Below are 27,686 nucleotides of genomic sequence, written 5' to 3'. Positions count from 1 at the left end.
GATGGGAAACACTGAGCACCACAAAGCTCTGCTCAGTTAAATTCTCAGCTCTTGCAGCTAAACAGGAATGGATGGGGGTGTGTGTTACGTCGAGTAAACAGTCTCAGCTTTGGACTGTTGGAGTTAAAACGAAGAAAAATGTCAAAAATAATAATCCTGCTTTTACTAGGATTTGATTTATACACGTGGGAAATGACCGAGCTGCAGCCTGCGCCGGCAGCCCTGTAACCGCTGGGGCCGCCGGAATCTGCTCGTGTTCCCTGGAATTTGGGCATTCTTTGTTGCACCCATCTCATCCGAGTTCCAGATCGTCACTCGGGCGGGACACGCCCCCTCCGGGAGGCTGTTTAACGAGGAGCTGGTGTGCGGCGCTCCGCCAAGAGAGCGGAGGAGCTCCGCAGGAGGGGGCGTGGGTCGGCCAGCAGCTGGAACTCCCTCTTCTCCCTCTACTCGGGATGTCTGGCAAGCGGGGGACAGTATCCTGGACCCTGTTCCTCCTCCTCGTTCCAGCCTGGGTACGTATTGCACTGCAGCAGCTCCCTTTGCTGCCAGGCACCGCAGCTTTTTGCTTTGCTGGATGTGAGAGCTTTGGGCTAACTCCCGCAGCTGCCACCTGCCTCCGAAAGGGTCCCGATTCCGGCTGCGAGCGGAGCGCTGCCAGCGCTCGGTGGAACGAAATCAATCTGGGAGCTGTGCCCCGTGCAGTGCTGTCACTTGTGGAGCTCAGAGTTCTTCCAAACGGGAATGGATTTTGTTGCGGGAGGAGAAGAGAATGGAGAGGAGTGGAATTACTGAGTTTATGGCACTGCAAAGAATAAAAGTCCTGCATCCCAGTTCCTCACCATCAACAATCCTTCTCCTGCTGCCATTGTTCCCTGAGAACGGCGATTTCAAGGTGGGAATTAGACAGCAGCCTCTCCAGAGCAGGATTTGTGGCTGGGTTTGGGTTGATCCCAGTTCTTGACAGAGCAGCTGAGTCTGCTCAGGACTTTGCTGTGTTTCCTACAGCGCCAGCAAGACCAGGGGTGCTGGTGCAGTCGGGAGTGTTCCTCACTGCAGGAAGTGACTTTGCGATCAGTGCAGAAGTCAGTTTCACAGAGCCTCTATCAGCAAATTGCTCTGACAGATGCCATAAACTCCTGGCTAATAAGGTCTGTTTGATCACTGCTGGCAGGATCCAGTGTGTGCCAGCCCCTTTCCTGCCAGTGTCCTGTGCACATAACACTGCTGTGATCTAAGGGGAGATTTTGGGGGTTGGGATGATCCTCTTGTTCCTTGCACTGAACCCACTGTGGCCCTTTATTATCACTCTGAGATGACATCACTTGACTTAAACCTCCTGACTGCCTCCCAAATGTGAGTTTTGACTTTCTTTAAGCTCTGAGAGTGATTTTCAGCAGATTGAGCAAGGAAGCAGATTGAGCAGGTGAGAGTAGAACCAGCTGAGCTCCACCAGGCTCAGCCTGGGCATGTCTCTATGTCTCTGTTCCCTCTGTGAAACGGGGGTACTGGTTCTTGGCTCTCACAATAACAATCAGTAACCTTCTCTGGCAACTTGGGGAAGATGCCTTGAGAGTCTGTGATGGATGCAGAGCAAATATTTTCCAGGATGGCTCAGTGCTGGAAGTACATGGACAGCTGCAGCAGGTATAATGGAATGAAGCTGGAGGTGGGGAGATTCAGGCTGGATGTGAGAAGGAAGTTCTTCACCATGAGAGTGCTGAGGCCCTGGAATGGGTTGTCTAGGGAGGTGGTTGGGGTGCCATCCCTGGAGGTGTTTAAGCCCAGGCTGGATGAGGTTCTGGCCAGCCTGATCTAGTGTGGGGTGTCTCTGCCTGTGGCAGGGGGGTTGGAACTAGATGATCCTTGTGGTCCCTTCCAACCCTGACTGATACTATGATACTATTTTCCAGGATATCCCAGTGTTAGGAGTATGTGGATAGCTGTGTTTTGATAGCTTTATCTACTGCCACTCCTGGAGCTCAAAAAAGAACCAGTTCCATCTTTCTTACATCACTTCTCCTTTGCAGTTCCCAAAGCACTTTGCAGACACCTAGCCCAGCTTCAGAATGCACTTTTCCCAGTACTTTGGATGCAATAATGAGACCAAACACATATTAAATATCCTCTTTGTTTTGGCCTTCTTGGCTGGTGCCCTGGGCTCATATGGACATTGACTGGTCAGGAGTGAGAAGTCCTAATGATGCCCCAGAACTGCTGCAGTGGTGTGAGCTCATGTCCTTCCCAAGAGTGCAGGGAAAAGGTTTTGTGCGAATATGAAGCAGGAAGAACATTCTCCCTCTTCCCCCTCAGATAACTGGGTTTGGTGCTGGGAGGAAGCTTGTTCTAGCTTGTCAGCCAAGCAGATGGGACCTGGGTGTCAGTGGTGGAAAAGATGAATGGGCACAGGCAAAGGACTCCCCAAGTCAGGTTGTTTGCACTGCTGCTGTGGCTTGGACATCACTCAGGGATCCTGGGACATGGTGTTTGTGATTGATACAAGAGCTGCCAGCAAAGCCAGGAGTGGGGAGTGCTGATATTCTAGGCTTTAGCACTTTCTTTTACCTATAGCCATGACCTCCAACATTGCTTCTGTTCTGCTGCTCTCAAAATTCCCACTGCTAACCCCGACAGAAAGAAGGTCAGGGCTGTTGTGATCTTGAAGTTAGGATCCTGCTCAGTGAAGGTAAAAGCATAGTTCCCTTCTGCAGAGGGAAGAAAATGAAACATTCTCTAAGCCAAATCCCTCTGTACCCAGGTTGGTGGCATCTTAGGTGGAAATGTTGGTCTTTTGTATGGGTCTGGAGCAAAGAGTGAGTCCTTGCAGTTCTTTGGCATGGTTTGAGCAGGTTCTATGCTTCACTGAAGCAACTCGTTCACAGTATTGCAGGGTGGCTGCTCTGTGCAAGTGCAATGCAACCTGTCCTTTAACCTCTTTAAAACTACTGTGAAGACAAATTAAGAACTGGAGGAAGTTGGTTCAATGTCGCCATTTTACCAGCCGTTCTCAGCTCCAGATATTCCCTTCGCCAGCCCATTATTCACTGCTCACTCTTGGATATGCATGAATCAAAAAATATTTCAACTCACCTCCTGAGCCCATGAGGGGAGCAGGAGGTATAGATAGCACAAGCTGCCTCTGCTCAATAATAAACCAAACAGGAGCCCCAGCACACCCCAGGGCCAGGGGGATGGGGTGGTGGAGACATGTATGAGCTGACTGATGGGAACATCACCAAGGCTTGGAGAGCCCAGTGAGTATGGATGAATTTGGCTTTTTAAGCTGCTCATGGGTAGGAGTGAATGAGGCACAGCAGAGGCAGGGGCACAGAGTCACCCAGCAGGTCTGCAATACATTGAAGGTCTGAATCCAGGTGTTTTTGTGCTGAAAAGCAGCTGCACCATAGTGAGGAAGTGAAGCTGATTGAGAGCAGAAGGTAAAATTGGGTGGTCTGGTTTCTTTGGGTGAATTATTAAAGGAAATAAACAGCTCCAGCAGTGATCAATGGAGGTGAGGAAGAAAACTTGCTTGGTTTAGTTCTATTACATTCTCTGTTACCCAGGAAGAGGCTGCTTTGGTTTGTTTTCCAATAAAGAGCTATTTTGAGAGTTTTTCTTTATATGGCCTGTGGCTGACACTGCATTGGAAAATGCTTGTTGTCATTATATTTCTTAAGCACATGGATTTCATCTTAATATAGGCCGTGTGTTGGGAGTGCTTTGCCTCCTATGATCTCACGTCCCCCCACCCACTCATCCCTGGTCGAATAACATCTTCTTTTGGTAGCCACAGCATGAACAACAACAGAACCAGTAGGAAAGGGTTTCTGTATTTTTTTGTATCTTTTAATGCACTTCAGCAGGCAGTGAGAGATCCCTGAGACATGGCAGCTCCCAGCGAGGGATTCAGCCATGAGGCAGCTGGGCTACAGGCAGCAGAGGCTCATTCCAAATGGCTTTGTGCTGGGAATTTTCAAGCAGAGTGATGCTGATTCCTGCTGAGCAGGGTGAGACTCAGAGGATGTGTGAGTTAAGATTGAGGCTGATCCCTGTCCTACACCATGCTGTTCTGACTGCTACAGAAGGACAAAGCAGTTGGCATCTTCTGTCCCCATGTGAGCCAGAGCAGATGTTTTGAGCAATAGTCAAAACAGCCTGAAAAGTTTTACAGCTGTTATTGGTGACAAACCCAACATCCAAGGAAGCTGTTTCACAAGCTGGGGCTGGATGGGATGCAGCAAGTGCAAACAGCAGCAGAGTTTGTTTGTTTTAATCTCCGTTCTAGATGTCCTCCCCTCCCACCTGCCCCCAAGCTCCAGCTGCTGCAGCCCCTCTCACTGGGTGGCAGTGACCTGGACACGGAGCTGTGAGGGGTCTGCCCTGTCCAGTGCTTTCCTCTTCACCCAGCTCACAGCAATACAGGAGCCAAAAATGTTCTACTGGTTTCAGGGCTGAGACCCCCCTCTGCGGAGCTGGAGCCAGCTCTCTAGCCCTCAGCATAGCACAGACAGGGACTTGTTGGAGCAGGGCCAGAGGACGCCACAGCAATACTGGGAGGGCTGAAAGCCCTCTGCTGTGAGGCCTGTCCCAGGTTGCCCAGAGAGGTGGGAGATACCCTGTCCCTGGAACCATCCCAGGTCAGGTTGTTTGGGGCTCTGAGCAACCTGCTGTAGTTGAGAATGTCCCTGCTGACTGCAGGCAGGTTGGACTGGGTGAGCTTTACAGGTCCCTTCGCACCCAAACCATTCCACGATTCTGTGATCTGCATTCAAGGGTTGCGTCAGCCCTGCAGCAGCAGCTGCCTCTGGAGTGGGGGCTGAGCCATGTCCAGCAGCTCTGTAGTAGTGCTTTGGCACCCCTCCAAAACACCTGGACAATTTCATTTGGCAGAAATTGACAAAAATGCAGGCTAGAGTTGATGCACCAATGTTTCTGGGGAGGTGGAAGAGGATCTTTAGAGACCACACACTCTGCACCTTACACAGTCGTGGTTTTACACCTGGCTGTGTCCAGAGCTGAGTCCACCTGTGCCAAGCTCAATCAGGAGAAGGCTGACACAGACTGAGTTAAGGGAGTGCCTGCAGCATTCTGGTTTTCACAGAGAAAGTGACCTTCCTTCAGACATGGCTTGATCTCTATTTAGCATCTGAAGAGGGCTAAAACCCAAGACTGAGTTCAAGAGGTGGCCAACACTTCTGAAATGCCACCAAACAGGCAGCTGTAGGGTCAGAAGGTCCCACAGAGGGCTGCTTATGCTACATTCCCTGGAAAGCAAAGAGGAGAGGGCACACACCTTTGTGGCTTCATCTCTGACAATTCCTACACCTCTGGGAATTACAAAAGAAATAAGAGATTTGGGGATCAAAATGGGATCCAGGAACTGTTGGGTCAGTGCTTGGGGCTGTCTGACTTTGGGCTAGTCCTCTTGCTGTGTCTTGAGTTTTCCATCTTCAGGCTGGGGCGGCTGCTGCTGCTGCAGAGCACTGGGATGTTTTCTCCTGAGCAGAGCTGAGTGAGGGTTGAGAGCTGCTCACTGTTCATCACAACTCTGCTGTTGCTTGCAGGGAAGCAAGGGGCTGAGCTGTGTGTGGGACTCCAAATTCCTTGTAATGTTTGGTTTGGCCCTGCTTGCCAGAGGTGGCTTTTTGTTCCTTCATGCTTCAGAGGAGTTAGAGATGGGGGTGTGGGGGGGAATCTCAGGAGCCCTTGGAAGCTGCATGCATGTCCTTAGGCAGCAGGGCTCTGAGGTGGAGGGTGGAGCTGATCTCTCTGTTTGGTGGGGTGTCTGTGCTTGAAGCAAGTTGTGGTTGTATTTTTCTGCCTTGCTAGCTTGCAGGAAACATTTTCTCCACGGTGTTTGTCCTCCAGGTAGAAGCACAGGCCTGCACGTATCCATGCCAGTGTCCCTCCCAGCCTCTGCAGTGCCCTGCTGGCACCAGCCATGTGTTGGATGCCTGTGGTTGCTGCAAGGTGTGTGCCAGGCAGCTGGGTGAGCTCTGCTCCCTGCAGAAACCCTGTGACCATCACAAGGGACTCTACTGTGACTTCTCCAAAATCCACAGAGGCAGTGGGATCTGCTTAGGTGAGAGCTCTGTGTTCTGTTGCGTGGTTTTCTCATGGCCCCTTCTGCTTGCAGACCTCCCAGAATCCCCCCAGCATTGACCAAATTGCCTTCAGGGCTTGGAGCTTCATCCAGCAGCATGGTGAGAGCTGTGCCAGCTCTATGAGTCAACCCTTTCACTGCTACTGACACAACCAGCTTCCTCCTGCAAGGAAGGATATTTCTGAAGGCACAGGTTGGGGTTCAGGACTCTGTTCCTGTGACATAGAATCATAGAATAGAATTGCAAAATTGTTTTGGTTGGAAGAGAGCTTCAAGGTCATCAACCTGCCCCAGAGAGATGGGAGCTGCCCCATCCCTGGAGCCATCCAAGGTCAGGTTGTTTGGGGCTCTGAGCAACCTGCCCTAGTTGCAGATGTCTCTGCTCACTGCAGGAGGTTGGACTAGATTACCTTTAAAGGTCCCTTCCAACCCAAACCATTCTGTGATTCAATGTTTCTCTGATTCATCCCTACCTGCAGAGATCTTTGGATACCAGAAAAGCAGAGATGATCCTGTAGTTACTCTAGAGTAGGAGAGCCTGAGGGTGGTGGGGTGGCTTGGGTGGGTGCAGGGAGCTGGCACAGCTGCAGGATTGGAGCAGCTCTCTTGAGCTCTATCGTGTTCCCTGTAGAAAAGGGCAAAAGTCTCCTTGGCTGGATCTGGTGGCCAGAGGTGGGAGGTGGCAGTGGTGTCAGGCAGAGCTGGTAAATAAAGAACCAGCTTGGGCTGCTGGCACAATATGTCTGGGTGCTTGAGTTGGATCTGATCAATGGGAAAGGGAGGTCACGGTGGGATAGTGAAGGACCTGAGAGAATGATTGAGGTTTGAAAACATCATAAAGCCCTGAGCTGGATGGGGAGGAGTGGTGCTGAGGGAACAGCATGAGCAGTTCATTGGGATGGGCTGAACACAGCACAAGAGGGTCTAAAAATAAGTCTGAATGGTTGTGTGAGGGAATGCAGATGTCGTCCACTTGGGTGGAAAAAGTGAGGATTTTGAAAGCTCCAAGTGGGAGCACAGAAGTATTTTTATACCCGTGGCACTGAAAAGAGTTGCAAGTTGAGATCCAGCTCTTGTTAGGAACAAGGCAGCAGCAGCCCAGAAGGATCTGCATTCCCTCAAGGACTAGGTGGGACAGAAAGAGGCTCTCATGTGTTGTTTGGTCCAAACATTTTCTGCCTGGGACAATGTTCCACAGGTGAGCAGGAGTAAGGGGAAAGTAGATCAAGTTTCACAGTGAGCCTCCACAAGCAGACAAGAATCCTCCATTCTGGTGACTTCCCAAAGAGATTTGCATGGATTATTTTGGTTTTCAAGGATCAGGCTTGCTGAAAGCAGTAGCTGAGACAAGAACTGTCCAAAAGCAGGACTGCTGTTCTGGGAACCACTTGGGAATCTCAAAAGTAAGGCATCGCAACTGGTTGGAAAAAACCAAACCAGAAAAACCCTCTCAGAACTTCCCGGGAGCTCCTTTGAATACTCGCTGGGCTGTGTCAAAACTTCCAAAATGCTTCATCTTGATCTTTATGGTATCAAAATAACTGTCCAAGCTGAATGCTCCCTTCCATGGATCCTGTCCAACAAGTATTTTGGTTGAGCTATTGTAGGAGCATGAAGGAAATCTTTGATATCTGACTGAAATGCTTCCGTTCCTCACTGAAAACATTTCTGACACTGACCCCTGCCTGCAGAACTCTTCATCAAATTAGAGCTTTCTGCTGGAAACCTCTTGGTGGAAACACTTTAGCTCACACAGCTGTTAGGGACTGAAGATTGCTCTTGTGTATCAGATATTGTTGAGGTTCCTTTTTTTTTTTGCTCACACAGGTTTTATCAGGAGGGAGTGAAAGACTTGTAGGGGGCCGGAGATGAGAGATCTGGAGATCAGAACAGGGAGAAATAGAAACAGTTGGGGCTGAATGGAAGAAGAGATTCACATGTCTCATCTATCACTGAAGAGCTAAAAATGTCAAACCCCCAAAATGTTATTTTTCTTTTGTAGGTACCTTTAGATATCACAGTATCACAGTATCACAGTATCACTTAGGTTGGAAAGGACCTCGAGGATCATCGAGTCCAACCTGACACCGCAGACCCCATGACTAGACCATGGCACCAAGTGCCACGTCCAATCTCCCCTTGAACGTCTCCAGGGTCGATGACTCAACCACCTCCCTGGGCAACCCATTCCAATGCCGAATGACTCGCTCGGTGAAGAACTTCCTCCTCACCTCGAGTCTGAACCTCCCTTGGCGCAGCTTGAGACTGTGTCCCCTTGTTCTGGTGCTGGTTGCCTGGGAGAAGAGGCCAACTCCCTCCTGGCTACAACCACCCTTCAGGTAGTTGTAGAGGGCAATAAGGTCACCCCTGAGCCTCCTCTTCTCCAGGCTAAACAATCCCAGCTCCCTCAGCCTCTCCTCATAGGGCTTGTGTTCAAGGCCTCTCACCAGCCTTGTTGCCCTTCTCTGGACACGCTCAAGTGTCTCAATGTCCTTCTTAAACTGAGGAGCCCAGAACTGGACACAGTACTCAAGGTGCGGCCTAACCAGAGCAGAGTACAGGGGCAATATGTGGGGAACCAACTTAGATAAGGTGCTTCTTAGAAGAGTGTTGCCTTTTGGCCTTCCAGCAGTGATGAGAAGTAAAGCTGCTGGCTGATGTGTGGTGTGAGGAATGGATCTTGCACAGCACCACTGACTGGGGCACCCTCTGAGAGGGCAGGGAAGATCTCTGGCTTGAGAAGGGCTGTTGGCAGACTATGACAAAGTCCCCTTTTGTAGCTCATCCAGGTGGAAAAGAGATTTTCCAGAGAACTTTGGGAGGTCTGGCAGAGATGGACAGCTGGAGCCAGCCTCCATGTCAGGAATAGCCTTGGGTCTAGAGAGACAACTATTAACTGTACCATCTTCTGCTACATCCTGCATTGGCAGCTCAGGGGACACTTGTCCACCAGCAGGAGCCTTGTGATGCCCTGAGTCAGGGGCCATGCTGCCAGACCCCTGCCATCTCTTCAGCTTCTCCTCTTCCCTGCTTCCCACAGCTCATGAAGGTGCCACTTGTGACTTGCTGGGCAGGATCTACCACAATGGGGAGAACTTCCAGCCCACCTGCAAGCTGCAGTGCATCTGCATGGACGGAGCCATCGGCTGCATCCCCCTCTGCTCCGAGGACCTGCGGCTGCCGTCCCCTGAGTGTCCCAACCCTCAGCGGGTGAAGGTCCATGATAAGTGCTGTGAAGAGTGGGTCTGCAAGGAGGGCAATGAGGAAGCCCCCTTGGAAACACCCATGTCGGGTGAGCAGGGGGCTGGCAGCTCTTTGGGTGACAGGGCTGGATCCAAATTGTCTTTGACCTGCAGTCCTGAGTAGCATCTGTTTTGGAGCTGGCGACTGCTCGCTTTGTGCACTGTGGTGAACAAGTGTTCAGCTTGGTTGAAGGTGGCTCAACTCCAGAGCCATTAAGGGGAGATCTTAGTGATGCTGGGATGAATCTCACAGATCCTCTGACATTGCAGGAGAACTGAGCTGAGGTGGGAAACGGCCCTATGCTTGCCTGTGCTCTCCATGCTGAGGCACTGAGAGCTCATGGGATGGATCAGACCTTTGCTACTGTCCGCAGGAGTCACACCAAGTTGGGAGTGGCTACAGAGCTGCCATGCTTTGTTGCAGGCCCTGAATCATGGAGTGGTTTGGGTTGAAAAGGACTTTTTAAGGTCCTTCAGTCCAACCCCTGCAATCAGTGGGGACACCCCCAGCTAGAGCAGATTGCTCAGAGTCACAAACAACCTCACCTGGGATGGTGCCATGGATGGGGCATCTCCCTCCTCTTTAGGGAACCTGCAAAAGGGTCTCAGCATCCTCAGTGTCAAACATTTCTCCCTTCTCTCCAGTCTGATCCTTCCTTTTTCAGTTCAAACCATCACCCTTTGTCCTGTCACAACAGGCCCTGCTCAAAAGTCCATTCCCAGCATTCTGATTGTCCCCTTTCAGCACTGAGAGGCCACCATAAGGTCTCCCCGGAGCCTTCTCTTCAACAGGCTGAACAACCCCAACTCTCTCAGCCTGACCATACAGCAGAGGGCCTCCAGCCCTCCCAGTATTGCTGTGGCTTCCTCTGGCCCCACTCCAACAGGTCCCTGTCTTTTCTTGCAAACTTCCCTTGTGTCTTTTCTGTGTGACTTAGTTTTCAGGGAGGATCCAGCACAGAAGCCAGAACTGAATAACCTACAGGAGAACTGCTTGGTGCAGACCACCGAGTGGAGTGCCTGCTCCAAGAGCTGTGGCATGGGCATCTCTGCCCGAGTGACCAACGACAACCCCCAGTGCCGCCTGGAGAAAGAGACTCGGCTCTGCATGGTCCGGCCCTGCAACTTCGCCATGGAGAAAACCAAGGTACCGGGTTCGGGGGGAGGGGGCACAACACTGAGTGCCTGAGACAGCCCAGTTAGGCACTTGCCAGGTGTGAGCCTATCTCACAGGGTATGCTCTGTGCTACACTTTGTGTGTACTGTTGCCGAGTGATGGAGACAGAGCACAGGCCCAGGTGGACCTTCTGTCTGATTGCCATCTCCTCATCTGGTCTCTCCCTAGAAGGGGAAGAAGTGCGTGCGGACCCCAAAGCCACGGCAGAGCCTCCGCTTTGAGCTCTCAGGCTGCACCAGTGCCCGCTCCTACCGGCCCAAGTTCTGCGGCAGCTGCACGGACGGACGCTGCTGCACCCCCTATGCCACCAGCACCCTGGAGGTGGATTTCCGCTGCCCTGAGGGGGACTTCTTCCAGCGCAAGATGATGTTCATCAAGATGTGCTCCTGCCACTATGACTGCCCCCGAGACAACGACATCTTCCTGGCCATGCATCGCAGGAGGATGGTTGGAGACCATGTCAAGACTGAGAGGCTGTAGCCCTCTCCATGCCAGATCCACAGGCCACAGTGTCAAGAGAGCTCTGCAGTGCTTTTGTGGCTGTGTCCCAGGACAATGCAGCCTCTTCCCCCTCTGTGAGGGGTTGTGCTCTTCAGAACAGCACCATTCCTCACCAGTAGTCCCAGTGGCCTTCTGAGGTGTGTGTGGGAGCAGCTCCATTTGCTCCAGGCTCCTGGCCTTTACTCATGGTGGTACAGAGATCAGTGAAGGAACCACAAACAGGCTTGAGCTGCAAACTTGATCCCTGTACCCACTGACCAGATGGGAGAGTGGATCAAAGGCACCTGGCTCCAGCTGAGAGCACAGCGCTGTTGACTCCCCATGGGCACTGACTACCAAAGCCTGTGGAAAACCCAGAACACAGGATGGGGGAAGCTCAGGAGGCCTGAGCTAAGGCCAAGCTCTGCAGCTGCTTCCCAGCAGAGTGGGGCTCTGCTGTGCATTGCTGCAGAGCTGCTTGGTGAGCAGCTTCTTGGGTCCTGGCCCCATGCTCAGCTCCTCCAGAGCTTTTCTATTATTTTTAGCTAATTGGAGCCAACAGGCTGGAAAATGCTCTTCCCCATCCTCATGTCCACCTTTCACCATCCCACATGCATCCCTGTCAGCAGCTTTGTTCTGGATCAATTTGCTCCTAGAGAGGCTGGGTCATCTGCTGGGTGACCCCTTCCCTGGGTAGCTCCAGGGTGTATGTGTGTGTCTTTTCCCTGTTTAATTACTTCAACCTTGAGTGTCAGCAAAGGTGGCAGCTAGGAGAAGGAAAGAGCAAGTTATGTGGTGTCACTGCAGGAGACAGAGCATGGCTCAGGGTGTCCTCCAGATGACCTGAGCCCAGGAAGGGGTTTCTTCACAGCAGAAGGCATCTGGCCAAGCAGTAGCTTTGCCTCCAGTGATGTCCTAAACCTGAGGAGCTATTCCACTGTGCAGTGAGCATGAGCCAGGCTGAAACATGTCCCCCGTGGATGTGGCTCCCCGGCAGCTTTTAGTACCGGGATGACCACGTGTCTCTTTTCCTTAACCTCTTTCAGAAATGGCTGCAAGATGGGAGAGGGGATGGACCTTTCCATTTCACACACCCAAAACTGAACTGCAGCTACAATTCAGCTCCAGAGTCTGAATGGTAGGTGATAAGTTGGAGGATCACTGTTCAGCTTGGGTGTCCCTGGGGAGGTCAAGATGTGGGTGAGAAAATCACTGGTGTTTGTAAATGAAGCAGGTCCCTGCTGGAGCTACTGGGACCAGGGACATGGAGAGTGGTGTGGAGCTGGCTCTCCAGCAGTGGGATTCCCTTCTTGTCAGGCCTGTGCAGTCTCTCTGATATTAAGGATATGCTGATTGCTGGCCTGTAGCTCCAGGAGAGGCCACCTCAGCAAGTCCACAGTGTCTCTGAAATCTTACTAGCTGTGTTCAGACTGCTAATTTTTAGGAGAAACATCCCAGCAATGGTAAATCTTCCCAGTCTTTCACTACTGGGGATTGGGATGAATACCTGTCCCAGATGGGTGGGAACAGGGGATTCACCCTACCACATGTCCCACCCCAAAGCAGAACCTGCTGCTGGAGGATGATCCCAGCCATCACCAAATGCTACCCTGCAGCCCCTAGCACTGCTGAGATGCCAGCTCAGGACCTGTGTCTACTCCTGGTCCCTCTCCTCTTGCTCTCCCAGCCTGCAGAAGCTCATGAGCCTTCAGCCTCCTGTAATCAATTGGAACTGTAAATAATTTATCTGATGATGTTGCTGTTTTTAGTCAAGGCCTTCGTGGAGTTCTTGTGTCCTTTTGTCACAGCCTTGCTGGGACTGTGCCTCCCATTGCCCTCCAGGTCTGCCCTGAGCTTTTCTCCTGTCCTTAACTCATCTCTCTGGGGTGTCAATCCAAGCTAAGACTGCGCTTTAGCCAATGCTAATAAATTGCTTTTATTTTTTACAGCCCTGGTAGCATCCCTCTGTACAAGGCTCCTGCCTGGTTTCCCCTCCAGCCTTTTTCCAGCAACACCAGGCTGCTGGGACCCTTTTCAAAGCTGATAGCTGGGTGCAGAGGCAAGAGGGATCCCTGAGAGGTCCTGTCCCCTCTCCAAACAGCAGCAGAAGTGGTGTTTGTGTCTGATGGGCACCTTTGCATCCCAAAAGCTCTGGCTTCTGCTTTGCTGGGGACAAACAGTGCATCCCTCCCCTTCTGCTGAAGGTCCCAGCAGCCCTTAATTCCTGGTTAAAAATACCCCTGAGAGCAGATGTGAGCAGAAATCAGTGATAATGGGGACAGAATGTGAGGGGCTTTGCTGTGGCTTAACAGCTTATGGATTCATCCCTCTCCCTGCTCTCCTCCCCCCTGGCACTGAGGTGAGGGTGAGAGGCTCTTTCTCCTCCCCTGGCGAAGGCTGGGGGCTCCCTGAAGAGAGGCAGTTGATGTTGGAACAGAATCATTAAGGGTCTGACCCTGGAGCAGGATCTGTCGTGTTGCTCCCTGGACACTGCAGGGGTCTTCACCTGGTGCTGGGTGAGTAGCGCTGCCCAGTGCTCTGGGGGTGGCAGCAGGAGGGGACACAGTCCTTGCCAATGTCCCTAGGGTGGTGGCCATTAGGTGGCACCAGGCACCTCCCCAGGGAACATGCTGTCTCCAAGGCAGTGTGCCGTGGGGCCTGGGAGAGCTGAGTGGGTGCTGAACACACTCCACTGCTGAGTATGGCTGCAGGGCAGCATCCACCTCCTGCAGCCCAGCCCTGGGCACGCAATGTCACCACCATAGCCACCAGGCAACCATCATGGCCAGGCTGGGGAGAGGGCAGTGAGGTCCTCGATGCTGCTGAGGGGCCAAACTCCTGCTTGCTGCCACCTTGGGGGCCATCCCAGTCACTGCATTATCACCCACAGCCACCTCCTGCACAGCACCGATTAGCTGGGCATGTCCTCAAGATAAGGCTGAGCTTTTGGGGTGTGTGGTGATGTAGCCCTGCCTTTGCTCCTTATCAGCCTCAGCCATGCCACAACCTCTCCAAGGCAGGATGGGGCTTCCCTGGCTCCTTCAGCCCTCCAGGACAGGATGGGGCTGTCCCCGTCCCCAGGGCAGGGGTGGACAGTTGTCCCCCAGTCTTCCTTGGCCCCTGGGACACGATGGGGATCCCCAGACTTCTCCATCCGCTACGGAGCAGGCTGTTTTTTTACCTTAAAGGTGAAAAAAGGGCACTGGTGCCACTGAACAAAAAATTCTCCGCAAGCCCCGACCCTGCTGGTTTTGGAGCGGGGTAGGGCGCTCGGGGCAGCCCCATGACAGCGGAAGCCCTAGCCGTGCCCAGGGGCTGCCACCCGCCCTGGACGTCCCGGCTAGCGACTTTTCTCCTTACGTGGGTCGGTGACGCCACAGGACATGGTGCGGGGCCTACAGAGAGGCGTGGTCTGCTGATCACGCCCCCACGGTTACACCGCCCCCTGATGGCCCCGCCCACTGCAGAGCCGCGTCGCAGCTGGCCCGGCCCTCGTCGCGCCGCTTGACGGGCGGCGGCGGCGGTAGCCAATGGGTGGCAGGTAGAGGCGCGGAGGGGGCGGTGCGCGCCCTGACGTCAGCGGGGGGGTGAGGCCTGTGGTGCAGGTGGAGGCAGTGCGGCGCGGAGCGGAGTGGCCCCGGGCCGGGTGAGCTGGAGGTGCCGGGGGGTACAGCAGGGCCCAGGGGAACCCATAGAGGGATTAGGCCGGTAGTGGGGTTGAGGGGGTCATAAAGGGACCTGTGGTGCTCAGGGGGGTCATGGTGGGGTCGGGTGGCTTATGGGGCGGTGGGTTATAGGAGGTCTGGAAGCATGCGGAGCGGGGTCAGGTAGGTTATGGGTTGGGGAGATTTGGGTCTCACTGAGAGCCTGTGATGGGTCAAACTGTTTTTGGGATGTGGGGTTGCGGGAGCATTCGGGATGCTTTGGGAGCGCATGGGGAGTCAAGCTGGTTATGGAGCCACGGGGTTATGAGGGAAGATGGAGTGCGGTGGGGTGTGGGGAGCCACAGTGTAGTCAGACTGGGTGTGGGGTGATTTGGATTGGGGGCACCCGTAGAGGTCATGGTAGATCTCACGTGCGTTAGGGTACTGGATGGGAGGTCAGACTGCATGTGGGGGACCCACGGTGAGTGAGGTGTGTGGCAAGGGGATTGTGCAGAAACGGGGGTGTTTTCTGCCTGGGGGAGACCAGAGACCTGCAGTGGGGTCATGAAGCGTGGGGGACAGAAGGGGGGATGTGGGGTGCTCTGCAGGGGAGCGAAGGGGGACCAATGGGGTCAGGCTGAGTGCAGAGTGACTGTGGGGAGAATGGGGTGCAGTGGGGCTGTAGCAGGGACCCTGAGTTTGGCTGTGTGGGAGGGCTGGGGTGTTCTTGTGGGGCCGTGGTGGAGACTCGCAGCAGACTCAGGCTCTAGAGGTGGATGGGGTGCAGGGGCCCTGCCCCGGGACTGGGCTGTTTTCCCCCCCATAGTGTTGTTCCTACTGGTGCAGCCCTGATGAGTCGGGTCCTCCCTGTGCCCCGTGGTCACGGCAGCTCCTGTGTTGGCATCTGAGTCCGGCTTTGGTTTCCTGGTGGTGTTTGGTGCTTGTGGGGTTACACCTGAGCCCCGGGGTTTTGGCGTGCGTGGCCACACTGTACCTTCTCCAAGACACCATCTGCACCCTCTGAGACACTTCTCAGAGCCGGTGACCTTCGCCTGCCGTCGATACCTGCCCTGGTGCGGATCGATGCCGCGCTCAACTGGGCAGATCTCAAACCTCGCCGTCGGCCTTTCTGCGCGGCTGCGGTAGCCGAGCGTCCTCTTGCCATGCCCCCTTGCAGACGGGGCTGCTTTGCGCTGTTGCTGCAACCAGAGGAGTGTGCGGTGGGATGAATTGCATGTTCCTGCAACTGTAGAGGAATGAGGGCTTGGTGAACCTTCTTATGCTGGGGGCTCTGCTGGGGGCTTCTGCCTTCCCCACTTCCCGGTGGCTCAGGGTGTGAGCCGCTGGTCAGAGTCACTGGGGACAGTGGCTATCTTTAGGACTGTGTTGCAACGAGGGGCGTGCCTTGGCTAGGCACTGCCAGCAGCCGCCTGCTCGCCTGAGGATTGACTTACACCGAGGCTCCCGCGTGGGAAAAAAAATCAACATTTGCTGCGCGGGTCGCGGGAGCAGGAGTTGGGGTGCACTGGCCTCTCTGGGGCCCACAGCCAGGCTGTGGGGCTGAAGCCTGGGGTTGGGTAGTGTTGCCATTTGCTGCAGCAGGGTCACTGCCATGGTTGCTGTACGGCCCTGCCAGCACGGGTGGGTGGTGGGCAGGGGCTGACGTCAGGCAACATCTGCTCTGTGCCAGGTCAGACTGGGCAAAGGTGCACAGACATGAGGTTCTGTGTGGGATGCACCAACGGCCTCTTGGCACTATCACACATACTCTGCCACTGCCTAGCAGTGGGAGAAGGAAGATGGGGGAAGCTGAGGGTGTGATAATTCACTGCTCCTGTGGGAGAGGAGCTGCTCTGGGGCACAGGAACAAGTTAGGTTCACCCCAAGCACTCCACTGCTCCCTTCCAAAGGCTTTACTAAAGGTTTGGGCGTGACTCCAGGACAGCCAGAGTCAGGGCTACTGGTGGCAGTGTGGACTCTCCCCTCCGTGTTCTCAGCCTGCCAGAGTCACCTGGTTAGGTGTGGGAGTAATGTGCACCTGTGCCAGAGCTTCGTGTGCTTCCCTTTTCTGCCTTGGCAGTCGTTGACCTGCTTATGCCAAACGTGCCCCGGAGTGACACAACTTGGCTGTGCCTGTCCCTGAGAGGAGGTGGTGAAAACTTGTGGAGCAGTTTGTGTCCCCCCAGGGGTGTGGCTCCCCTTGAGTGCCAGCGTGTATGCAGACATGGGTCTCCCAAGCTTGTCATGGCACTGGCAGGTCCTCTTGTTCCTTGCCCAAAGCTTCCCTGTGCTTATGCTTGAGCCATTGTGTGGATGGTGGGGGCCTCCCCCATCCCTTCACTTGGCTTTGCCTTATGCTCAGGAGAAACTTCAGGCCTCCTCAAGAGGATTTGAAGCCCTGCTGAAGAGAGAAAGTGCCTGCTCATCGGTGGTGGAGCTGCTCTCCTCCTGGCAGCCTCCGGAATCGCTGGCAGCTGCATCTCTCTCCACCGTGTCCCTCCTGCCCCGAGGCTGGCATGATTGTTTCGGAGCTGCCTGATGGGTGAAGATCACTTGGAGGGTAAAAAAATGTCACTTGTTCTCTGAACTGGGGCCCGAGGGTATGTCACTGAATTAATATGTAACAGAGCTTTTGCTGAGCTCCATCGGCACCAGATGACAGCAGGCAGCAGACAGTCCCTGCCCAGCAGGGCAGATCCCCTCCCTTTGTGCCCAGTGCTGTTTTGCCTCTGTGCCTGTTCCCAGCTGCGGGAAGAAGCTCAAGACTGTGGTGCCTGGAAGTCTGGGGTCAGCTCTGGCTCCTGGCCATGCTGGATGCTGTGGGGTGGAGATGTGGGAGCTGTCTGAGGTGTGGTTCAGGTGGCAGGGACTCACCCACCATCAGCTTGGAGATCTCCTGGTGAGCAGCCTGGGAAGGATTTGGAGATTTTGATTGTCCCTTTTATGGATTTTTTTTTTTCTTCTAGTGATTTATGCAAGGCTGAGTCAGGCTTTGCTGGGAGGTGCTGGAGCCAGATAGTTCTCCATGCTTAGCCCAGGACCAGCACTGTGGGACCACGGCTGGTGGTGGGAATGGCCCCTTGGAGCAGCCTCACATGCTGGATCACAGAACCATAGAACTGTCTGGAATGGAAAAAAACTTTAAGATGGTTAGGTCCAACTGCTAGCCCAAGCCCATGCTCTACCAAGGGTATGGGGTTTGGGTAGTGTCTGTCAGGGTCCCTTTGCTGCACCAGGTTGAGCCACCCCCAGCTGAATTTATGGGGACAGCCAGGGTGGGCTGCTGGGCTGTGTGTCCCAGAGCTGCTGGGGTTCATGCAAAGTGGCCACCGGTCTTTGTGCTTCTCCCCACTAGAGGCTGCTGATGAACAGGGATTTCTCTTTCCCTGGCTCTGATAGAGGAGCAGGGACTTGAACTGGAAGTGCTGAGCATCCCGGCCTGAGCTTTTCCTGCTGATTCACCTCGGAGACAGCAGTGGGCTCCCCCCAGCAGTGGCTGGGTTCAGGGGGCACATCTGCTCCCTTGTCAGCCCCACAATGGAGCTCCCCACTTCATTAGCTCTTAATTAGGCAAATGCACCAGGACTCTGTGCAAGGTCACTGCCATGGGACCTGTCATGCTCAGAGCAGGGCCCCAGGAGTGCTGGCTCCCATCCCACCTGCCTGGGGGCTTTTCCAGCTGGGTGCTGAGTGCAGAGTGAGCTCAGGCTCTTGCATTGTGTTCCTGGAGGATCTGTGTGCAGCAATAACTGCTTTGCCCCTCCAGCGTATCCCGACTGGCAGAAAATCCAGGGATTAGTTCAGAGATAGAAGAGATCCTTCACCACTGGGCACAGCAAAGCCACCCTGTAGACACAAAGACTCTGCAAGGGCAGATGGTTTCATACTGAGCCACCTGGGCAGGGTGAGTGTTTGGAAAACACACCCAGACCCTGGGGAGATGAGTAATCACACAACAATTAGGCATACCACAACTCCCTGAGAGAAGCGAAGGTGGGTGTTGGTCTCTTTTCTCTAGTAACAAATGGTAGGATGAAAGGAAATGCCACAAGGTGCACCAGGAGAGATTTAGGCTGGATATTAGGGAAGATTTCTTTCCTACCAGAGTGGTCAGGCGTTGGAACAGCTTCCCAGGGAGGTGTTCAAGAAACCTGTGGCCGTGGCACCTGGGGACATGCTTTAATGGCTGTAGTGGTGGTGGGTTGACAGTTGGACTTGATGACCTTAGAGGGCTTATCCAATTCTATGAGAAACAGCTGCTTCTGCATAGTGACAGCCACAGCAGAAGGTGCCTGGGAACGAGTCTGTAGTGTTGCACAAGACCCTGCTGCCCTGGCTAGGTACGGCCCCTCTGGGAGAGCAGCATGGTGCCAGCTGGCTCTGTCATGGAGTGGCAACACAGCAGCTTCCCCAACAATGGCAGAGCAGAGCTTTACATAATCTGGGACTTGCAAAACAAGCTGGAAGGTCTGGAAAATCCTCCAGCTATTGCTGGTGCTCAAAGCTTGCTGAATTTCCTGGTTTGATCTGACGGGCTTGGGTTTTGTTTTGGGACCACGATGGAGGGAAATGCACTTAGCACAGATCAAAGAGAAGGGGGCTTGTGGCCTCTAATCCATGCATGCTTCTTAGACCAAACTACTTTTTGTGGTTCACAAGAGGTTTTGAGCAGCTGATTGCAGCTTTGAAGGGCTGTGGAGGCCTCTTAATCTATCAAATTAACATAGTTTGTCTCCTGTGTCCTCCTGATGCTTCCTGAGAAAATCCTGAGCTGTCAGCAGGGCAAACCTGGGGCGCCCTGAGCCATGCTCACCCCAGCACCAGTTGGGCTCCTGCTGCAGGGTCTGCTATAGGACAGAGAGCACTGGGTCAAAATGGCTTTGTGTTGCCTAAGCTGTGGGGAGGCTCCAAAGCTGCCTCTGGCTCATGGATTTTAGGACAGGCTGGAAGGGAACTTAGGTGTCTCTTTTGCTTTGCCTCTTGGTTTTCACGTAAACATGAAGGAAAACTTCTTTGGTGTGAGGGTGCTGGAGCCCTGGAGCAGGCTGCCCAGAGAGGTTGTGGAGTCTCCTTCTCTGGAGAGCTTCCAACCTCCCCTGCCTATGATGATCCTGGGCAAGCTGCTGTGTGTGCCCTGCTGGAGCAGGGGGCTTGGACTGGGTGATCTTCAGGGGTCCTTACAACTCCCACCGTGCAGGGATTCTGTGGAGGTGATTGTGGCCGCTTCCAGCAGCTTGGTGACTCAGAGGCAGCTGGGAGGGTGCTGAGGTTGTCAGGACCCCCCCGGCCCTGCACCAGTCTGGGGTCTCAACAGCAGTGTGTTGTCTGACCTAAGGAAGTATTTTGGTGTCTTGGCTTACCTATGCTCCTCCATTTGTTCACCCCAAAGCCTTTTGCCAATGCAACCAAAGCCACTGATGCCCTCTGCACTACTCAATTAAATGAGTGAATCCTGTTAATGTTCTCCACTCCTGCTCATAAATAGGTGACTGAAAAAATCTGTCTTTTCCTGCCACTCCTGGCATAGACATGTTTAGAAGCAAGGAATGAGGTTAAGTTCTTGCTGGTATGCTTAATGTGAGCAAGTTTTGGCACCATGGGAAGCAGCAAAAGAGGAGGAGGAAACCTGGCCTGACAGCATAAATACATCTTCTTATTAGAGGCAGCTTCCAGCTCCTTTCATGTAGGTAATTATATCTGGCCATGGTTGACCTGAGCTGGCTTTGAGCAAGGGGGTGTGAGGCTTGGCGTGTGCTGGGAGGCTGCAGAGTGCCCAGCCTTGAACTGCAGTGGAGTTAAAGCAATCTTGTAGGTGTTGCAAGCAAGCCAGTGTGATACAGTGGTGTGGTGGTAGATGCTGGGAATCTCTGGACTTGCATACAGCATGGAGAGCCTGATGTTGGTGCTGAGCACTGCTTGGCATGGCTGGGAGTTGGGATGGACCAATACCTTGAAGCATGACGGTAGCCAGGGCCAAGTTTTGGGTCCAGCACATGGTGGAAACAACCCCCTGCAATGCTTCAGGCTTGGGGCAGAGTGGCTGGAAACTGCCTGGTGGAAAAGGTTGACAACCAGCTGAAGATAAGCCAGTGTGTGCCCAGGTGGCCAAGAAGGCCAACAGCAACCTGGCCTGGGTGAGCAATAGTGTGACCAGCAGTACCAGGAAAGGGTGAGCACTGGTGAGGCCACACCTCAAATACTGGGGTCAGGTTTGAGCCCCTCACTCCAAGAAGGACATTGAGGGGCTGGAGCAGGGCCAGAGGAGGTCAGCAAAGCTGAGGAAGGGTCTGGAGAACAGGGCTGGTGAGGAGCAGCTGAGGGGACTGGGGTTGTTCAGCCTGGAGAAGAGGAGGCTGGAGGGAGACCTTCTGGTCTCCCATCTCAGCATGCAGATGGCTCATGTTGATGCTGCAGCTCTGCTTGGTCTGTCTGAACTGCCTGGTGGTGGGAATACAGAAGATGTCCAAGTGCAGAACTGTCCAGGCTGTTTCCTGGTGCTGCTGTTTTGCTTTTTCCAGCTGTAGCAGGAGGCAGATGTAGTTCCAGCAGCTGCCTGGCTCTGACAGTTTATGTCTTGCCTCCACTATGAGCTGCTTTCAGACTGTCCTGGTCGATAGGAGGCTGTTATCTGAGCTCAGCAAACTGTAATGATCGCATCCAAGCGCTGCATCTCAAGCCACCTGGCAGCCCTGGGCTGGATGAAGCAGCTCATTTGCACGGGGTGGTTAATTCTCTGCATGTTTTAATCTTCTGTGACCATCTGTGTTCTTCCCCAGCCTGGGGAAACAGGAGCTCATGGGATTTATTCCAGGAGGTGAACATAGAGAGGACTTTATTCTGTGCGTGATGAAAACTGCCCTGGGTCAGAGCAGGGCAGCCTCGTTAGCTCTGGGAGCAGTGTTCCTGCATCTTCAGGCAAGGAGGCCTTGACAATCTCAGCCCTGTCCTGAAGGCACATCCCAAAAAGCTGCAGGGAGGGAGCAGGGGTAAAAGGCACTTACAGAAAATGGAGACCTCTAATTGCTTTCCATCATCCACCCCCAAACCTGTCTGTGGTGGGCTTGCCTGGTACCTTGGAGGGCTGAGGGCTGAGGGCTGAGGTGAGGTAGTGTGCTAAAGCACCCTAAAAGCCCTGCTCCAGGTTGTGGCAGCCTCTAGGGTATGAGCCTGCCCCACCAGTAGTTTCTGCAGTGTCTGCCGTCCTGAAAGCTGTGGCTGGAGTTTGAATTTGAACTTCAGAAGCTGCTGATGGAACTGAGGTCCTCACAACACTTGAGTCAGGGGGACAGCACCTGTAGAAGGGCTACAGTAGCATTTCCATAGAGACCTGCGCAGGCTGCTGCTGGCAGAGAAAAGCTTTTCTGCAGGCAATACCTTGAAGTCTTAGTAGGTTTGGGTTCTCACCTTTGTGAGCAGCTCTGCAGCTCCTCACACAGCCAGGATCCTGCTCACCACAGGCTCCGCATGTGGCACAGGCTCAGGCAGCACCTGCTGAGGGCTCTGTTGGGGAACATCCATCCCACGGGGGCCGAAGCTGCTACTGACAACCCAGCCCAGAGGGAATGGTCCCTGCCCTGTAATTAGGCTCTCCTCTGCTCCTCTTCACCATACTGAGTAGTCTCATGGATATGCTTCTTGCTCTGGATCCTCCTGTGTGGCTTAAAAGCTAGAGATGCTTTCCCAAGAAAAGAGCCACTCACAAAGGAGAATCCCAATTCTCCATCCCTGTCTTACTGGAGTGAAAAGCAGGGGACCTTTGTGAAGGCTTTTCCCTGACTGCACCCCATGTGCTGTAAATTTGTTTGCCACCCTACACCCTGACCTTGTAAGTGAGGAAACCACTTCCAGACATTTATGCCAGCAGGGCTGGGTGAGATGTTTTACTAGCTGTTGACTGAAGGACTGAGACTGCCTCTTGAAAGGAGAGCTCTCCTTCACCTGCTTGCCAGGCTCTTTACATCAGTGTTTAATAACACTTAAAACCAACCATTGCTCCAACTCAATCCTCTCCTGGGTCAGCAGTTGGGTGGTACATCCCAAAGGATGCCTGTGGGCTTGTTCCCATCTCTGTGATGTGGCAGGTGGCTGCAGAAGAGGAGTGTAGTTCTGTGCTCAGTGCAGTAGCATCATGCTGGAGCTGAGGGATCTAGCGTTCAGCCTGGAGAAAAGGAGGCTGAGGACAGACCTCATTGCTCTCGCCAGCTCCCTGAGAGAAGGCTGGGACGAGTGGGGGTTGGGCTCTTCTTCTAGGAAACATAGGATGAGAGGATCCGGCTGGATTTTGGGCCCTGGTGTGTGGCTTCTGGGTTTCACAGCTGGCATCACTGTGGCTCAGGGCACCGCTGCTCCCTTGAATCTCTTCATTTCCTTAATGATCCTTTTTTTGAGAGGATTAGGGTTTAGAGGCCTCTGGCACAGTGTTAATTAAATTAAGTCTCTGGGTGTTTTGTTGAGGTTTTCAAGCCCACTAGAGGGCTCAGTTGGACCCTGTGGAGCTAGGGCTGGAGGCTCTGGGCTGTGGCCATCCCCTCCCGAAGTTTGCAGAAGTTACGTGAGGCTGGAGGAGTAGGTCTGCCACAGCAGCAGAAGGGACCGGGCTGCAGCCGGCTCCACTCGCTGCTCTCGCCGGCTCCAGAGGCTGTGCCGGCTGGCAGGCACAGGGCGCCTGCGTCACTGCTTGCCGTTATCAGTGGGCGGTGATGTCAGGCTGATGGTTGTTGGCTTTTTTCCCCCCTTTCCTGCTTGGTGTTTACACTTCTAAGAAGTGGCTCAACGTGAACGTCTGGTTCCACCGTCGCTTCTGGGAAGGGTCAGTCACCGAGGCTCGCTTGGGTGAGCTCGACTTGCAATGCTCATGTAGGACTCAAATGTGAGCAGGGGTTTTTGTTGGGGCTTTCATGTTCAGCTGGAGCTGATTATTAACCAGAGTCTCTTCTCCTTTCTCTTCTATATCCCCATGATGGATTTTGGTGGCTAACCTGTGTGGTTCACCTGACTGGCTCATCGCTGGGTAAGTGTCTGCTCCGTTAGCCTGGGGAGAGGAAAGCTGAGACCTTTGCTTGGACTTAAATAATGAACTGACTTGTTTATTCTGCCTTAAGCTCTGGAGCATTGTTTGTTACCAAACAGCAGGATTTATTTTGTATATGTGTGTGTGTGTGAAGAGTTTAGATACTGAAAAGCACTTAATATAGCAATTGCCAGGCCAAGTTTATAAGATAAAAAGCCCCCAGCAACACAACAGTTTCTCTTGCCACCCTGGGCTGCAGAGCACTGACCCAGCAATAAAAGCACATTAAGTGCCAGTGAGTGAACAAGTGGAAGTGAAAATAGCAGAAAGCAATACTTCCCATGTCTCCCCAGATGCCTTCTGACAGCTGTTGATAGGAAATCAGGGCTGTGGTTGTGTAAGGGACTCTCTGAAGGCTGGAGTACAGCACTGGGTTGACTTCTGCTCTGCCAGGGGCTTTGTGGGGCATGGAGAGGAGCCTGAGGTCCTTCTGGCAGGACAGGAGGGGAAGTGTTTGTTGAGCTTGGCTTGGAGAAATGCAGCAGCACTTATGTTTCCAGCTTGTGTTCATGGAGATCCTGCTTTGCACTGCGGGGATATTGTCCTGGTGGGGTGGATTCTCATGGTTTGCCAGCAGAAGTTTGGTGCCTGACTGCGAGATGCTGTTTGTGTTTTGTAAAGGCTGTCCAATAAGGGGGGTGTGTGTGCGCTCAGGGAGCAGCAAAGGAAGGAGTCTCTTCTTGGTAAAGCTGGGTACAGAGGTGCCTTTGCATAGAGGCTGCTATCTCTGGGAACTTCAGAAGTTTTTGACTTTTTTGTCAAATTCCAACTATCCTTCTGCTTAAGCTTTCCCCTTCCCTGTCCATCTCTCCCACTTCCCCAGTAATATCCTCCTCTCCCAGTAATGAGGAGGACTGACCATATTTGGAGCTGCTCTGCTCCATGCCCTGAGTGTTCAGTGTGCCTCCAGTCCCTGATGAAAGACTTGAAGGGAAGGCAGAGGAAGGTGCTGGGAACAGATTGCTTTATTCTGAAACTCAGCGTTGCCTCACACAGGAGGGCAGGAGGCAGGAATCACATCTGATCATAAACCTGTTGTTCTTAGACAGAAGTGAAGCACTGTATTTGGAAGCTGAGCAGCTGTTTCCTGTTCTGAACGAGCTGTTATTTGCTACCAAGTTTCTCAAGGAAGGATCATTAACTAACCAGAGAACCTTCCCTGAGTGGAGGTGCTGAGCGCCCAACACCACACCCCCCAGTCATTTGAATACAGAAGGGGTAGGTGCAGGAAACTCTGGCTGGCAGTGTGCTGGCCAGGATCGTGTTTGGAGCAAAAGGCAAATGCTCACTCACAGGATTGTTGGAGCGAGTTAGCGAGAGGCACAGGCAGCAGCTGTAACTGTCAGGCTGGCCAGGGTGAGCAGGAACCAGATCTTCCACCATCATGCTTGAGTGCTTTAGGACATGCTTTAGGACACGCTTTAGGACACAGTCACCCCTCGGGTTGTTGCTGCATGACAAGTCTCTGGTCAAGGGTGAATTTTCTTCTTGAAGGAGGCTGGTCCCCTGAACAATGTCTGGTTTGCTATTCCCAGAGCAAGCTCGCTGTGGCTTCTCTGTGTGTGAATGCTCTCTTGTCTTTCAGGTACTACACAGAGGGTAGAAACTTGCATTTTAATCCTCCTTCTTTTGGGGGTTTGATCACAGAGTCCCAGAATCCCACCATGGTGAGTGGGTGGAATTGACCTCTGGGAATCATCCAGTCTACCCCCCCTGCTCCAGCAGGGCATCCACAGCAGTTTACCCAGGTCATGATGGCTGGGGGGGGTTGGAAGCTCTCCAGAGAAGGAGACTCCACAGCCTCTCTGGGCAGCCTGCTCCAGGGTTCCAGCACCCTCCCATCAAAAAAATTTCTTCTTCTGGCCAGATGGAACCTCCTGGGTTCCAGTTTGTGCCCATGGCCCCTTGTCGTGTCCCTGGGCACTACTGAGCAAAGTGTGGCCCCATCCTCTTGCTGAGGATTAATCAGATCCCCTCCAGGGCTGCTCTTCTCCAGGCTCCACAGCCCCAGGGTTCTCAGCCTTTGCCCCTCACAAAGATGTTCCAGTAGCCTCTATTGGACTCTCTCCAGTAGTTCCCTGCCTCCCTTGAACAGGGAACTACTCAAGATCCTGATATGAGATAAAATTTGCTGCTTGCTGTATACTTGGTATTAATCTGGGTCAGCAGAAAGGACAGCTCAGCCAAACCTTGTTAGCAATGGTAAGATAAAGTTGGTAAGTTGTGTGGTACAGTTTCAGTGGATCAGGGACAGCCCTGACCTTCACTCAGCAGAGAAATCAGCAGGCTCAGGTTGCCTTTCCATCTTTAAGCCTGGCTTATCTCTTAGGTAACCATAAAATACATAATAGGAGCTGTAGTAAGTGAATCTCTTCTGGCCCGATAAGAGAGTTGGGCATCTGTCCTGAAAGTAACACACCAGCAGCCCTGTGGAGGGATGTGCTGCCAGAAGCTGAGGGGAGAAGCCATGAAGGAAAATGCTGAAGATGCAAGTGGAGCAAGGGGAGCCTGTGATGTTTGGGACTGTGCTCTTGACCTTTGAGATAGCGTTCCTATATGCTGCCATTATTTGAAGCATGTCAAGAAATCCAAGGTGAGGCTGTGTGTGCTGTCTGGCTTTGTGCAGAGGAGGTGGCAGGCACGGCGTGTCTGATGATGGGCTGCTGTGGGCTGCATCTTTCCCTGCACTGGTGATGGCGGGAGCCAAGTGGCATAGTCTACGAGTTCACCTGTGCCCAAAATAGTTTCTTTCTGTCCTGTAGTTTGTGGGTCACCCAGAAGGGCTTCGCCTTGTGAAGCTGTCGAGCAGCAGTTGTGGTTTGAACTTGGGTGTCCCCTTGATTCTTATTCACAGAATCAGAGAATCACAGCATGGTAAGGGTTGGAAGGGACCTCTGGAGATCATCAAGTCCAATTCCCCTGCGAAGCAGGATCACCTAAAGTAAATCATGCAGGAACACATCCAGGTGGGTTTTGAATGCCTCAGAGGCTGACTCCCCAACCTCTCTGGGCAGCCTAGTCTAGTGCTCTGCCGCCCTCAGTGTGAAAAAGTTTTTCCTTATGTTTCTGTGGAACCTCCTGTGTTCCAGTTTGTTTATTCACATGTAGCTCAAAGAGGAAGAACAAATGTCTCCTGCTTTTCTACTTTTCAGTGAGATTTTTTGCTTTTAACCTCTCCTAGAAATGCAGTAGCAGGGTGTTTCTCGTGCTCATCCCATCCCTTAGGAGGAGACCATCAGGATTTGACAGGGTGTCAAGTTCTGGGGCTTGCTTAGCTGAATGTTTCACTTCAGCTCTTTGTAAGGCAGTGAAATGCTTCTCATTGTGGTGTTTAAAATAGCAGTGCTGCCTTCTGAATTACCATCTAATTAAACGAAAGCAAAAACTCAAAAGCAAGTGAGCTTTCTGCGTCTCTTGTTGCACAAGAAAAGCTGTTTTAGTTGACCTAAAAAGCACCACTGAAAGCCAGGCTGAGGAGAGATGCCTTCCTCTGGGCTCCGCCAGCAGGAGCAGTAGTTGCTACTGTTCTTGGAGGGGCATTCACGTGGAGACAGCTGCAAGCACTCTTCAAAACAACCCTTTCTTTGAACCTGCTTGCCTTTGGCTGGGTGGTTGGAGGAACTCTGCTGTGAAGACAAATAATGAGAAGTACAGGATGGCAGCTTAATGATTATTAGCTGCTTGCTGACGCTGTCCTTGGTGAAGGGCCGAGGTGAGATCTGTCCAGCGTGCATCTCATGGCTGTTGCTGCAGCTCCTGCTCAGGAGATTGCCTGTGCAGACCACGAGGACTTGCATCCTCTGTGGACCTGTGGAGTGCATCAAACTCACAGTTACGTTATTTCAGTAACAAATATTTTTCAGAGAGGGTGATTCTTAGCAGTTAACTGGCAATGGCAGTTTGGGTGAAGCTTCCTACCCTCCCTGTCCCTCCATCCATCCCCACAGCTTCCTGTTACAACTGCTGGTTT

General features: G+C 53.1%; 2 protein-coding genes across 11 annotated transcripts in view; both read left to right on the top strand.

Annotated features, from left to right (window-relative positions):
- The first annotated feature begins 351 nt into the window (after positions 1-351).
- On the top strand, positions 352-12,950 carry LOC137451484 (CCN family member 2-like). 2 transcript variants are annotated; one of them, XM_068158975.1, is made up of 6 exons: positions 458-515; positions 607-895; positions 5,869-6,082; positions 9,144-9,395; positions 10,284-10,492; positions 10,691-12,950. In XM_068158975.1, the coding sequence occupies exons 2-6, from the start codon at positions 773-775 to the stop codon at positions 11,000-11,002; spliced, it is 1,110 nt and encodes a 369-aa protein (XP_068015076.1). In that variant the 5' UTR covers positions 458-515; positions 607-772; the 3' UTR covers positions 11,003-12,950. The 2 variants fall into 2 exon arrangements, with proteins under 2 accessions (XP_068015077.1, XP_068015076.1); XM_068158976.1 differs by lacking the exon at positions 607-895 and having other exon boundaries at positions 352-515.
- A 1,643-nt stretch (positions 12,951-14,593) lies between these two features.
- EPB41 (erythrocyte membrane protein band 4.1) overlaps positions 14,594-27,686 on the top strand; it is a 110,216-nt gene continuing 97,123 nt past the window's right edge. For 2 of the 9 annotated variants that reach the window (XM_068158952.1, XM_068158948.1), the window contains exon 1: positions 23,393-23,515. The gene's annotated coding sequence lies outside the window, so the exon portion shown is untranslated. Of the gene's footprint in view, positions 14,649-17,176; positions 17,207-23,392; positions 23,516-23,591; positions 23,657-26,576; positions 26,683-27,686 lie in introns of those variants that run through there. The other 7 variants (XM_068158970.1, XM_068158957.1, XM_068158958.1 and 4 more) reach the window with 7 other exon arrangements.

Source organism: Melanerpes formicivorus, unplaced genomic scaffold (assembly GCF_026170545.1).
Source record: "Melanerpes formicivorus ecotype bairdi unplaced genomic scaffold, bMelFor1.0.p_v2 SCAF_45, whole genome shotgun sequence".
Classification (NCBI taxonomy): domain Eukaryota; kingdom Metazoa; phylum Chordata; class Aves; order Piciformes; family Picidae; genus Melanerpes; species Melanerpes formicivorus.
The sequence above is the reverse complement of the archived record's forward strand: the minus strand, read 5'-3'. Positions and strand labels throughout refer to the sequence as shown.

Coding starts and splice junctions, on each gene's coding strand:
- LOC137451484 (XM_068158975.1), top strand. CDS start 773: ATGGAGAGGAGTGGAATTACTGAGTTTATGGCACTGCAAAGAATAAAA. Junction 6,083..9,143: donor AGGCAGTGGGATCTGCTTAG/GTGAGAGCTCTG, acceptor TGCTTCCCACAG/CTCATGAAGGTGCCACTTGT. Junction 10,493..10,690: donor TCGCCATGGAGAAAACCAAG/GTACCGGGTTCG, acceptor GTCTCTCCCTAG/AAGGGGAAGAAGTGCGTGCG.